Source organism: Sciurus carolinensis, chromosome 8 (assembly GCF_902686445.1).
Source record: "Sciurus carolinensis chromosome 8, mSciCar1.2, whole genome shotgun sequence".
Taxonomy (NCBI): Eukaryota; Metazoa; Chordata; class Mammalia; order Rodentia; family Sciuridae; genus Sciurus; species Sciurus carolinensis.
The window spans coordinates 72,396,152-72,411,209 of NC_062220.1; the positions used below are offsets into that span (position 1 = coordinate 72,396,152).

Below are 15,058 nucleotides of genomic sequence, written 5' to 3' on the forward strand. Positions count from 1 at the left end.
TCCTCTGTCTCCAAACAGTAATCAAATATGTGATCATTAAATAAAGATCTTTGTAATAATTTGAAGTCTTATTGAATTAGAGCTGAAGAAAGAACAGAGGTGGATGTTACTTGTTTGGGGAAGCCCTTTCATTTTCCTCAAATAAAGTCAGGCCTACTGTGTGCTCCTATAGCACAGTCACTGCTACATTCCAGCCCCACACAAGTACCTGGCACAGGGTACTCAGCAAATAAAGCTCAATGAAAAACAGAATTTGGTTCTAAATATTCTGTTTTGGATATTTAAGATTGCAGCGTATGATCCACAATTTCAGTAGTAACAAAAATAATAAATCTGGCTGACTTCAAAAAGTTGTAGTATGAGTACATGAAGATAATGTTGAGAGGCAGGGAAAGATGAGAGAAGTTCTTAGGAAGGTACTATACAAATTTAAAGTTCCACTCTAAGGGGACTATTTTGGCAAGTGTTATGCTTTAGGAAATAATGAGCTACTTTCAGCCTTTTCAGCTTCCAAACAAATTTTAAGATGTTTTAGATATAAATTATAGCGAACAACTGAGAATCTGTACCATGATGGCCTGTGTTCCTAATTCATAATGTATGTAGTGACTCACTGTGAGTACATTAATTCATTGTGATTTCTACCACCAAAACTGCATTTTATTATTGCTTGAAATATAGTTAAGATTTTCACTTTCCTGTCTGAGTCCAGGTAGTAATATTTAATTATCACTTCAGATTTGATTTATTCTCAATATGCTGATCATAAAAGTATGAAAGAAAAATATTTATAGCAGCCTTTCTAGTAATATCCTACAAATCAACAAAGGAATAAAAATCTCCATTGAATGAATCAGGATCCTTAAAGTAGTCCTAATTATAGAGGCTTAATATTTTAATTATTGGTTTGCTTCTAATGTCAAAGTACATCTTCTATTTCAAAGTCATATTTATACACAAGCAATCCAAATTGCATGCTATCAGGCCTTTATTATAGTAGATAAGAGGCAATATAGAACTATGCATGTATTTATTAATCTTGTGAACTTATTTTACTGAATCCTTTTTCATTTTAGTTCTTTGTTCAAACCAAAGACTAGTAACTGAAATGAGAGCAGTTTTCAAAAGCAATTTATTATATTGGATGAGGTTTTAATCAGAATTTTTACTAAATTCCAGCTGTCATGAAAGACAGAGGCTTTGTACACAAGAATGAACAAGGGTTTGGTGAATAATTATTAAAAGTTCTGGTTTAATTAGAGTATCAGAAGAAAATGATGTCAAGGGCTCAGTACAAAGGATGCATTTTATCACCCACCACCACAACATGAAATCTCTATACCCTTTCTTGGCTTTTCCCTTCAATATAATTTTCCTGAAAGCTTCAAGAATGATTTTGAATCAGGCAAGCTGAAATCTATCCAACCTATCAGTCACTTATAATATTTTTCAAAACTATATAATAGTATTTCCACTGTTGTAAAGTAATAATCCTAAGGTGAATTACAGAATCTTATATTTGGTCATCAATACCAAAATACTAATCTTGAATTTTAGGTGATAGTTGACATAAAAAGAATTAAAAGTATATTTTATAATCAAAAATGTATTGCCAAACTATTTTTACACTTCTCTGAAAGGACTGAAAAAATATTCCAAGATCAGTGAGCTAATTCTTTCTTCAAAAAAGAAATATTTTGTAAGTGTACCAGGTTTGAAAATGACTAAGAGCCATAAAAAGCCATAGAGAAAACAGGTGCCAGAAGGGAAAACCCAAAGCACTGAACCATTCTCACGTGTCTTCTCTAGCCATTTCAAAATAGTAGATGAACACTCGGGACAAGCAATTCATTCCTGTGACTGTGACCAGATTATACTCGTAGGGACAACCACAAAGACTCTTTATAGCACTCCATTATTTTCTCTATCCTCCCTACAAATCCCAATCACATAATTTATGAAAAATGATTTGCTTCCATAATATTGTGATAAGAAACATCAAGGAAGCAATAAATAATCATGAGTGAACAATCAGTATAAATGGATTAAACCAGGTGCTAAAGAACAAATGCAAAATAGGTTAATTTTCCCAACAGCAAATCAGCCAAGGATATCTTGCTTTGGAGATCGCTGCACATATGCATTACAATAACACTCCTCTGTCCCTCTCCCACTCATAGCCCTACTTAAAATCATTATCTTGAAGCAATGTTTTTTCTTCTTTTTAAAATTATTACGCATGAAAAGAGTGAGAGGTTTGTTATGTTACATATGTGACCTGTCCTAATCAGAGATTAAAATAAGGAGACATGTCTAATCATCAACCTAATAAGATCCATTGCCAGAGTCAGACAATTATCCTTTATTTCACACTCCACAAAGACAAAGCACTCCTATGAGACCCAAGCTGTCTTTGCAGCTTGCAGCTATGGCAGTGTGGAGCACCTCAGTACTGACACCAAATCCCCTGAACAGAACTGACTTGAGATAAAACGTTACTCACATACTGTTGAAGAGCTCGCGGTACGTTTCATCACCTTTGCCTTCTGACATCAGGCTATCCAGTTTGTCAATTAGCTTGGCTTCCACCTGAAACATACCCAAATATTACTCGCCTTTCCTCCTGTTCACAAGCATTTCTAGGCAAATTAAAGCATACTTATTTATCCCAGGGAAAAAGCCAGACTGTATTTTGTGAAAGTGACATTATCAGCCATGGTTAATAGCAGACAGTCCTTTGGAATTCTATGGTTCTAATTTGGATCAAGTTAACTTCAAACTCTGGGCTGGATGGCTTTGCCTACTGCCAAAGATATGTATCTATCTGTGATTCAAACACAAGTGCTTGCAGCCCAATTTAAATGTTTGAATTCTTTTTTAGGGACTATAAAAACTGGCAAGTCCTATTTCTTTTCTCTTTACATCACTATATATAAGGACATCAGCAAACTAACATGCCCACATACATGAATTTAAATCTTTGATGTGTTTTATATCTATTTTCTTTCCTAAAACAGTTGAGGTTGCACTAAATCTTTGCTGAAGTTGAGAACTTGTCCTATCCATGTACAGATGGTAGACCCATGGAAATATTCTAAGTCAGCAATAAGCAGCAGGGGAGAGAAAGGACTGTAGTCAAAACATTTATATTTTCAAGGATGTAAATTCTTTGGAACTTGAATATTGGGAAGAGAAAAATATCCCTTCATCTATCTGAGGCAGGGAAACAAACAGAAAATGAAAAACCTCTCTATGGCCAGAGAGAATTAAAACAATTAGGGATTGTGAGAGCTATTTGACTTTGTAAATGAACTGAGCCCAAATATTTCCTTAAACCAATTTTCAATCAAGAAATAAATACAAGGGGGAAGAAAAGTGGGTCCCCCCCCAACCACCACCAAGCATTGTTTTTTTTTTTTTTTTTTTTCTGTGTGTGATACTGGTGGATTGAACTTGAATCCAGGGACACTCTACCACTGAGCTACATTCCCAGCCTTTTTCTTTTCTTTCTTTTTTTTTTCTGCTAAATTGCCAAGGATGGCCTTAAACTTGTGATCCTCTTTCCTCAGTGTTCCCAAGTAGCTGAGATTACAGGTGTGCATTATCATACCCAGCACACACAATTTTTTAATAGCCTTTCATTTCCCTACTAACTTTTTTGAAAATAAATGTATATAACAATATGAATGAAATACCCATGCTTTTGATAATTGGATCACTTTTTGTAATTGCCTTTTGCAATCAGAAAGTTCATACAGTGGACAGCCATATCTAAGACATGAGAAAGATTTCATTTAGAGAAGCATGAACAAGGGTCACATCCTGTGCGCACTGACTGTGTGAACCGACAGTAGACCCACTGTCTCCAGTTTACAGGACTTGGCATAGCAAAAGCAGTTAATCCCTTATAAAATCTGGTGTTCAAATCAGAACGGCTGTCTTTCCCAACCTGGAGCAACACTATTAGAACCTATGTCAATGAAAAATGATAGGTTCATCCCCTAGGAATTTCCTTTGCAAGAATTTCCCCTACTTTTTCCCTTGAATTAATTCTCAATGCTTCAAGCTAAGAGTGATAAAACATACTGTGAATCCAATGCTCAAAGCTAAGCCATTTACCAAATACAATGTGCAGATACTGAGAGCTCAATGATTTTAAGAATTATTAACCCTCTGATTCCTCTATTCTGTATCCAACAGGGAGCAAATAAAATCTCTGTAAGTTCTTAAATATAGATAAGGGAAATCAAATAATTTTTAACTTGAAGGGCTTCCCTGGAGGCTCAGGGGAACAAAAGACCAAAGAGAAGTGTCTGGGCTATGTGGTGTGGGAGAAGACAGACCAGACAAACCTAGGTGCGCTGGCCCAGGATTCATTTCCCAGCTCAGGGTTGAATCTGGAATCAGAGATGCTAGAGGAGAGTGAAATTCTTTCAAATGTTCTAAGAAACACTTCTGCCTACCTGCTTAAAGTTGCCACTCCGCCTCTGCTCCCAGTCCATCATATCATGAAAAATAGGAATCATGACATTCCGGAGATCTGGCTGGGGTATCAAGGTCACTTCTAGGAAGGGGCCAATCAGAGCAGGGATGAAATGCAGTTTGTGTTCTCCTAAATGGAATAAAATAAATGAATTTCAGCATATTTAGCCTTAATAAGGTATCAGAAAATTAATATTATAAAATGTGGTTTGAAACTATTGCTATAAGAATTTTCAATTATAGATTATACTTATCTCCCCAAGTAAAAAATGAGAAGAAAATCAACTATAAGACACAATTAAAAGTATATAAATCATGAGGAATAGATTATGTATTCTGAGTATCACAAAATTTCCTTTTTTTTTTTTTTTTACATAATACACAGTTTAAATAAAAATCTAAATGGTAGACCCCCAAAATATAACTATTTTCTGAAAAGAATAAAATATAACAATAATTAAAACTGTGTGTTAGCGAGTTCTAAAATGAATGGTATTGATAATTCTGAGGAAAATTTCATGAAGCAAGTGGGTGTGAAGTCCACGTCTCTAATCTTCTATATTAAAGTTCACAGAGAAGTTCCCAGTTTTACAATAAGAATAGGGTGTGGGAAGTGAGAGAAGAATGGAGGAACTTTAGATTATGTAGAAGGAAATGAGGGGAGGTATAAAAAATGGTGGAATGAGACAGACATCATTACCCTATGTACATGTATGATTTCACAAGTGGTATGACTCTACATTGTGTACAACCATAGAAATGAAAAGTTGTACCCCATTTGTGTACAATGAATCAAAATGCAGTCTGTAAAACATTTAAAAAAATAAATAGTAAAAAAAAAAAAAAAAGAAAAAGAATACTGCATACCATGACAAATACACTCTTTCTAAGAACTAACCTTGAGCAGTATGGCTAAAAGCATTTGATACTAAGTATCCTGTTAGAACCCCTAGCACAACTTCAGAGATTGAGCCTAAAATGGTGGCTTAAAGACAAAGGGTAAATTCCTCTTTAGAGGAAAATCAGGAAACATTTTCTGATTAATTTTTCCCCATGGCATTCTTTCTTTCTTATATCTTCAGAGTATAAGCACTCTATCATGATGAAACTTTCCTTTAATGACATCATTGAGATGCAATGATATGGAAGAAACACCACTACTTATAGGTGGATATTTTAGAAGATATGAGGAACCATGTTATCCATGTTAACACTGCACATGCTACTGATGTGAGAGATGAGAATTTAGAGAAAGTTCTCTACAATCTGTGACCCAAAGAGGTCACGAAATCCTCTCTCTCTTGCTACATCTTAACTAACCTGGACAAGGCATTATAGCAGTCAAAGCAAAGATTTGAATTTATAGTTACTTATATTATTATAAACAAAAAAGGCAAAAAAATTGTAGTGGGTCCCTCTTTCCTGTGTATTGTTTTGTTACCAACGAATTATTGGTTTAATAATTTGCAAAGAGTTTGGAAAGAGCTTGGAAAACTTGGGAATGTCAAGATCTTAAAAATGTACTTTCCTTAACATTAGGTGTGGGTTGTATAATTCCATTTCATTAATCCATTCCATCATTAATCTATTTCATTCAGTGGCTCAAGAAATAGGAATGTCTAGTATAATTGAGCACACTATTACATGCAAGTATGTGAAACACAATGAAATTCTGGGCTATCACTAGAGACCTAAATCTAGTATCAAGAAGCATCAAGGGCTGGGGGTGTAGTTCAGTGGTAGAGCACTTGCCTAGCACAAGAGTCCCTGGGTTTCAACAACAGGGGGTTGGAAAAAAAAAAAAAGAAAGGAACTAGAACTCAGGTTCCAAGATTGTGGATTAGAGGCATCTAACAGTTGCCTGTTTCTTAAGACAGAATCAAAACAATGTTGTTGAGCTAGCTGATTATGGGGGGAGTGCTGGAACGCAACCGTGGAGAGAAAGAGACTTGGAGGAATTTAAACATTTTGGATGGTGGAAGAGTGGGAGAAACAGAGCATTCCAGCACTGATCAGATGGCAGCATGGCAGGGAAGGGGGAGTACCCCTTGGCAGGGATAGAGGCAAAGGAGGGAGAGCTCCATTGGCGCAGGATCCAGCACCCTACTGACATGTAGTCTAAGCAGCTAAGAGCTGTGGAATCTGCACTGGGAGCAGGCCCTGGAGAAGTTGTCTGCACTTCCCAGCGTATATTTTCATACTGTTTTCTTAAAAAGGGTCCTATTTTCTAAGTTTACTGCTCTGGGGGTCAAAGGCCCCTGCATTTTCCTATATCCTGGATCCTGAGACAATAGCACTACACTGACTCAGCAGCAGCCACCAAAAGTGTCAGTTTGGCCCAGGGAAGAGATGGATACAAACCAGGTGAGAATTCTATGTGGTAGGAAACCAGTCTCTAATGCAAAGGGGAATGGAGGTACTTCCCTTAAAATTGGTAGTTTGGGAATTCAATTATCACAGTCCAGGGGAGTGAATCATGTGTCATTTCATGTGGGGGTCAAAAATGGAAGAGCCAGAATCATGGGTAGGAAGCTGCTTGCCCCACCACCTCCCTTCCTAACAGAGCTCCTTTATGACTCCCTTGCCTCTCTCTGCCCTCTGGGCCATCAGGGATCTGCAGTAGAGCTGGCATTAGACCCTCTCTCAGAGCACATACCACAAAAAGCTCCAGAGAGAATCTTTGGGGAGTCCACTCTAGGCTAGCTTGTTGGTCAGCTGCAGTGCCAGTGTTAGTCCCACCCTTGAGGTGCACAGTTCAAAATCTCTGGAGGGACTCTCTGTCGGGTGAGTTATACAGTCTACTGTAGCTCATCAACCTGAAGTAGCACTGGCATTTTCTGTGCTCTTGAAATGTACAGCCCAAAAATCTCTGGTGAGAATCTACACCTGGGAGCTCTGCTTTCAACACTAGTTCCTTACAGTCAGCAGAGGCATGTTGCATAGGTGCTCTATTGCTGAATTATACTCCCAAGACCAGCTCACAGGAACTGCACTGAGCTCCAGCCATGACCTAGTCCTGCTCAAACCCTGGGGCAAAAATTCCCTAGTCAGTGATCGATTACAAGTGGGCATGGCAAGGGGGATCTGACAATCTCACTCACCCCACAGCAACAACAGAAATAAATAAATAAGACTTGCACCTATGACATCCACACAGGTGCTCAGCATTGGTTGCTTCCACATTCTATTAGATTGCACATTGATAACAAGATTGGAGGTGAGTGCCACAAAGGGGTGATGTGACCCTGGTCCCTGCATCTCACCATAAAACACCAGGATGAAGGTGTCAGGTCCTTCACCATGATGAGAATACCTAGTAACAGAAATCTTTTCAAGCAACAGAACCAATATCAGTAGTATCTGAGGAAACCCCTATCACCTAATAGGGACTTCCAATTCTATTGTAGGAGTAAACACAAAGGGTGTACCCTGCTTACTCTACGGTCTATGTCACACTTACCTGAACTACTCTTGTGAGACCTACAGAGAAAGAGGGTCCTTCAGCCTCTGACACAGTATGTATTATGTCAAAACCCATTAATCATGAGGAGATGATACTACGAAGTCCAACTGAGATAAAACTCAGTACTGAACAGCAAACTGATACCCCAAGACACACTGTCAGGAAAAGACAGCTTATTAAGAGAGCTTCACATAAAAGTAGAAGAAATATACATCTCAACAGATGTTCAGCTCTCAACATAAAGCATATGAAATACGAAAAAACAATGCAAATAATACTTCTAAAGTTCATAACTTCATAATAACTTGTTCCAAAAATATCAAAGTGGATGAAATTATAAAGAATTCAAAAGAAAGATTTTCTTAAATACTCAATGAAATCCAAGAGAATATAAATAAATAGTTGAATGAATTAAGGAAAACAATGCCGTATATAAGTAAACAATTTAGTAAAGAGATAGAGATTTTGAAAAAGAACCAAAGAGAAATCTTGGAAATGAAAAGTTCATAAGCTAGATAAAAACCTCGGTTGAAAGCCTGAGCAACAGACTAGAAGAACAGACAGAAGAAGGAATATAAAACTTGAAGACCATTCTGCTAAAATATTATATTCAGACAACAATTTAAAAAAGGAAACAAGAAATAAACATGTAAGATCTCTAGGATACCATCAAAAAATCAAATAAATGACATATAGGAAGGAGAAGAGCTATAAACTGAAGGCACAAATAAATTATTCAGTGAAATAATAGCAGAAAATTTCCTAAGTCTTGGGAAATTCATGGATATCTAGGTACAGGAGGCATTTAGAACCCCAAACAGACATGACCTAAAAAGAACCTCTCCATGACAGATTATAGCTAAATTGCCAAAAGTACAGGATAAAGAAAGGATATTAGGGCTGGGGAGATAGCTCAGGTGGTAGAGTGCCTGCCTTGCATGCACAAGGCCCTGGGTTTGATCCCTAGCACTGCAAAAAAAAAAAGAAAGAATATTAGAGAAAATGTGGTATATATGTGATGGAATATTACCCAGCTTTAAAGAAGAATGAAATTATGGCATTTGCTGGTCAATGAATGGAGTTGGAGAATATCATGCTAAGGGAAATAAGCCAGTTCCCAAAAGCCAAAGGCCAAATGTTTTCTCTGATATGAGGATGCTAATTCACAATTTCCTAGCAGTGGTGCTAGGGAAGATAGAGTTACTTTAGATTAGGTAGAGGGGAGTGAAGGGAGGGGAAGGTGTATGGGGATAGGAAGGATAGTAGAGTGAAACAGACATTGTTACCTCATGTACATATATGACTGCATAACCGATGTGATCCTACAACATAACATGCACATTCAGAAAAATGAGAAATCATATTCCATTTATGTATAATTTTTCAAAATGCATAAATGTATTCTACTGTCAGGTATAACTAATTAGAACAAATAAAAAATTAATAAAAAATTTTTAAAAAATGAAAGAATATTAGAAGTTACAAGAGGGAAGCACCAAGTCACATTTAAAGGCAAACCCATTAGAATAAGCAGATTTCTCAGGAGAAAGGCTAAAGGATAGGAGGGCATGAAATTATGTATTTCAAGTCTTAGAATAAACAAATGCCAACCCAAATTACTACCAGCAAGGTTACCCTTCAGAATTGAGGAAGAAATAAAGACTTTTGAGGAAAAGCACAAACTTAGGGAGTTCATGACCATCAGACCTATACTACAGAAGATACTTAAGGGAATCCTACATTCAGAAGAGAAAGAAAAAAATACAATCATGAGAGCACTTGAAAGAATAAATCTCATTAGAAGAGTAGACAAAATAAGTAGAAAAGAATCAAACATTATCATTATAGTAAACTACACCATGAATAAGAGGAAGAAATAGACATGAAATATTCAAACAACAAGAAAAAAATCAATAAAAAGAAAGGAACAACTACCTACCTTTCAATAATAACCCTGAATGTGGGCTAGGGTGCAGCTCAGTGGTAGAGCACTTGCCTCACATGTGTGAGGCACTGGGTTCAATCCTCAGCACCACATAAAAATAAATAAGTAAATAAAGATATTGTGTCCATCTTCAACTAAAAAATAAATTAAAAAAATAACCCTGAATGTAAGTGGTCTTAATTCACCCATGAAAAGATGCAGACTGGTTGAATGTATTAAAAAAGAAGAGCCAATAATATGCTGCCTACAAGACACTCACCGTGACTAAAAGTAAAAGGTTGGAAAATTATATTTCAAGCAAATGACATCTGAAAGCAAGCAGGAGTAACTAAACTTATACTTGACAAAACTGACTTTCAAAATCAGAAGAGGCAAAGAAGGTCACCACATATATTGATCAAGGGAACAATTAATCAAGAAGATAAAATAATTATAAACACATAGGGACCAAATGTCAGAGCTACCAGACATACTGGACACTACTGAACATAAAGGGAGAGATAGTCTCAATATGATTTTAATAGTTGACTTCAATACCTCACTATCACCAATAGCTACCTCATCTAGAACTTCCCCCACATCAAAAAAAAAAAATCAATTAGGAAACAGCAGAATTGAATTACACTTAGATTAAATGAACTTGATCTACAGAGTATTTCATCCAACAGTTGCAGAATAAACTTTTTTTTCATTAGCACATGGTATTTTTGCCCAAATTGACCATTATCAGGCCATAGAGCAAATCCTATCAAAACTAAAAAAAAAATGATATTATCAGATCACAATGGAATGAAACTAGAAACCAGCAAGAGACACTACTGAAATTATAAAAACATGTAGAGGTCAAATAACATGCTTTGGAATGAATAGTGGGTTCGTTTTTTGAAGAAATTGGAAAAATTTTAAAATTCCTACAATCAAATAAAAATGTAAATACAACAAAAGACCCTAAATAGGCAAGTTGATCCTGAGTAAAATGAATGATGCCTGAAGGCATTATGATTCCTGATTTCAAAACATACTACAGAGCCATAGTAACAAAAACAGCATAGTATTTGGCATAAAAAGATATGAGGACCAATAGTACATAATACAGGATTCAGAAACAAACTGACACATCGAGAGTTTACTGATTCTTGACACAGGGGCCAAAAACATACACTGGAGAATAAAAACAGCCTCTTTAACAACAGGGCTGGGAAAACTAGATCTCCATATATCAAAGATGAAAACTAGACCCCTATCTCTTGCCCTGTATAAAAATAAACTTAAAATGGATCGAAGACATTAATGTAAAATCTGAAATTTCGTTAACTAAAAGAAAACACAAGGGAAACACTTTTTTGGCATAGGCAACCATTTCCCAAATAGGTCTCAAAGAGCTCAGGAAACAAAAGTCAGTAATTGAGAAATGTGATTACATCAAATCAAAAAGTGTCTGTATAGTAAAGGAAATAACAGAGTGAAGAGACAATCTACAGAAAGGGAGAAAATCTGTTATCTATTCATGTGACAGAGAATTAATATTCAGAATATATGAAGAACTAAAAAAAAAAATCAAAGAGCAAGTAATCCAATCAAAAATAGGCAAATGATCTGAACAGACACTTCTCAAAAAAAGATATACAAGTGGCCAATAAATATATGGAAAAATGTTCAATACCTTTAACCAACAGGGAAATGCAGATCAAAATTACATTGAGATTTCATCTCACTCAAGTCAGATCAGCTATTATCAAAAACAAAAACCAAAAACATGTTGGTGAGGATGTGGAAAAAAAAAGAACCTTTACATATTGTTGGTGGGGGTGTAAATTAGTACAACCACTATAGAAAACAATATGGACGTTCCTCAGAAGACAACAAACAAAAAACAAAACAAAACTAAAAATAGCTAAAAATGGAACTACCATATGTATAGCTGTATCACTCCTGGGTATATATCTGAAGGAAAGAAAGTCAACATGCAGAAGTGATATCTATATATCCATGTTTATTGTGGCATTATTCATAATAGTTAAGATGCAACCAGCTTAGGTGCCTGTCAATAGATGAATGGATAAAGAAAAGATGGTGTGTATATATTTATATATACATACACACATGTAATACATATACCTATAGGTATTGTATGTATCTATATGTATATCTATATATATTATTCAGCCATAAAGAAGAATGAAATCATGACATTTTCAGAAAAATGGATGGAACTGGAGAATATCATGTTAAGTGAAAGAAGCCACACACACAAAGATAAATATTGCATATCTTCCCTCAAATGTGGAAACTTGAAAAAAGAAAAAAAAGATGATCTGAAAGTAGAATAAGGCATTGGGAAAGGGACTGGAGGAAGCAGGTAGAAGGGAGAGCAGACATGATCAAGGCATGGTATGTGCATGTATGGAAATATCACAGTGAAACCCATTAGGTTGTATACTTATAAGTCAATATTTTTTTTAAAAAGTAATAAGAAAAGGAAGAGACAAAGGAAGAAAAGAGCAGGGGGAAAATCATACAACTCATTCTACCTGGGGAAACCAAAGAAAGTTGCTCTGAGGAGGCTGAGCACACAAGGGCCAGGACAAGAGGAGTTGCCAAGGAGAGAGAAGCGGTGGGGCAGGGAGCCAAAAATGGGATAGTGGTGATGTGGACTCCAAAAGCTGGGAGGGACAAGTGTATCAGAGGTGGTGACTCACTCCTAAGAGCCGCTGACACTGGAAAGCGCTTACCCTGTGGCAGGCAGGGTGCTGGCTGCTTTAGCTGTACAATTTCATTTATTCTCCATGACAACTCCAGGCAGTAGGAACTACCACCTCTCACTTACAGAGAAGGGAAGTTAAACAGCTTGCCCAAAGTTCCTCAGCTAGTAATTAGGGTGGCCAGCATTTGAACCCAAGCAGGCTGGCTCCTAGTTTGAATTCATGATCACTATCTCATGGATTCAATACAGGTCTTTAGGTTTGGCAGAAGAGTAATGTGAAGGGAAACCTGACTAAGAATTAAAGAGTAAAAGGAAATAGAAAAGGTGAGCTGACAAGGATTGCCTATTTTTCCTCATAAAGTTGTCGGAGGGCAAGGGCAAGAAAGCAAGTAAGCCAAGAACCGGGGTGGGAGGGAAGAGGTAGTCACACATGCCATCTGACCAGCATCCTGCCCTTTGGGCAAACAATTCATCTGCCATTCTATGTGCTGGGAATGGGGGTAGGGAGTACTTACTCTGTCATCCTGGTCTCAGGAAGCATATAACCTGGGCCTTGTCCAAAACACCAGCTTCATTCCTGGACCTAGGGACTGGTTCATGAAGGACAGATCATCTAGCAGGGCAAATTTGTGACCCTGAAAGACTTTTCTACAGGAGCTTTTAGGAAATAGAAAATTGTCTTGAAGCCAACAAAAGCCACTTTCCCTCTGAATGGAGAGAGCCTGCTTGGGAATAAAGTCAGTGCATGGAATGAAAGGCAGCTAGGAGATGGTGAGCCCCAGTGTTCTCTCTGGAAAACTGACATGCCTAAAGCCAGTTCTAGAAAAGGTGCCCTTGACAGAGGCCACTGGTCTGAACTATCTCTTATCTTGAGAATATCTAGAGGGCTTTGTATAAACTTCCTAATGACAGTCAGTGATGCTGTCTCAGGACTCTCACACAGGATGTCCTTACCCCTGCTCCACATCCTGAGTGTCCTGTGGGACCAAGAGTCTCATGATCTGTACTAGCAATATGCCTCCCTCCCCTTTGTCTGGTATAGACATAGCATCCTGGGACATCTGTTAAGTCCCCCATTCTTGGGATTGAGCACTCCACAGACACTTCAGGGAGTTGCTTCTCCATCACGATTGGGAAGTATGTTGATTTTACCTTGGGTTTAGTTCTGAGTGAATTAAAGAGCTTACACAAAGGGCTTTGAGCATCTAGATAGGAACACAGCCTTGGACAGCTCACAGGCCTCTGCCCATCTGAACGTCCCTTTACTGAAATTACACAATCTCTTCCTTGCTCACCGAGGTTTTATCAAAGGTAACTTTGTTGTATATCACCCTCTCTAAATTACTTATCCATACCCATTATGTGTGAGGATGAAACTTGGTTTATTCCTTGTATGTTCCTACCTTGAGTTTGGAGTCAGGTAATCTCTTGTCTTTCTCAAAAGACTGCTTTATTTTCCTCATCAAAGCAAGAACACCTCAAAAGCAACTTCCTTATTAATCTAATTTCCTATACTTTCCTCAAAAAAAAAAAAAAAAGAAATCCTTTCAAGCCGACCTACTCACTGAAATAGCAATTCATCTTTCTCCCTCTTTCCACTTCACTGCAAACATACATTTCAAGCAGGTAACTAGCAGCTAGCATTTGCAAATCCTTTCCTCAGTTATTTTGTCAGGGCAGAAAACAGAAGCGCCCTTAACTTGATCACTTTTACTGTCATTTGCAAAAGCTTAAACTCACTGTTTATTCAAGATGTCCTGCTAAGTGAGAAGAAAAAAGAGAAAAGAGGGAAGGAAATTCTTTTCAGGGCAAAGTCTGGCAAGTCCTGAAATTAGAGGTCTTACACTTGGTCCAGGAAAGGATTGCAGGGGCTCAAAATCTAGCCAAATAGAGTCATAACACTGAAGGGATCAAGTACACCAGGGCAAAGGCCACCGTTATGGTGTGCATGTGAGGTATCCTCCCAAAGCTCCTGTGTGAAACAATACAAGAACATTCAGAAGTGAAATGACTGGGTTATGAGAGCCTTAACCCAATCAGTGAATTATTTTCTGATAGGAATTAACTGAGTGGTAACCACTAAAGGTGGGTAGGGTGTGGTTGGGAGCATGCCTTTGGGGGTATATATTTGGTGAGCCGAACTTAGCCTCTTTGCTTCCCGATCTTTGCTACCCTCTTCCACACCCTTCTGCTATGATGTTCTGCCTCATCTCAAGTCCTAAGGAATGGAGCCAGCTATGGACTGAGACCTCTGAAACCATGAGCCCTCAAATAATCTTTTCCTCCCCTAAAACTGTTCTGCTTAATCTTTTAGTCATATCAGTGAAAAAGCTGACTAAAACAGACATCTTAGCATTTGACCAGTAACCCCAGAAGAACTCTCTGCTGGTTTGACACTGGGTATAAAGTTCTGCACAGCTTTTGGGTGTGTGGGGGGAAAGGAGAATGAAAAGGAGAGGAAGTA

At 37.4% G+C, this 15,058-nt stretch overlaps 1 protein-coding gene across 1 annotated transcript in view; it reads right to left on the reverse strand.

Annotated features, from left to right (window-relative positions):
- Window positions 1-15,058, reverse strand: part of Dock4 (dedicator of cytokinesis 4) — a 445,877-nt gene that overhangs the window by 50,918 nt on the left and 379,901 nt on the right. Inside the window, 2 exon segments of the mRNA XM_047560480.1 lie at window positions 2,504-2,589; window positions 4,464-4,612. Coding sequence (XP_047416436.1) covers window positions 2,504-2,589; window positions 4,464-4,612 — 235 coding nt within the window.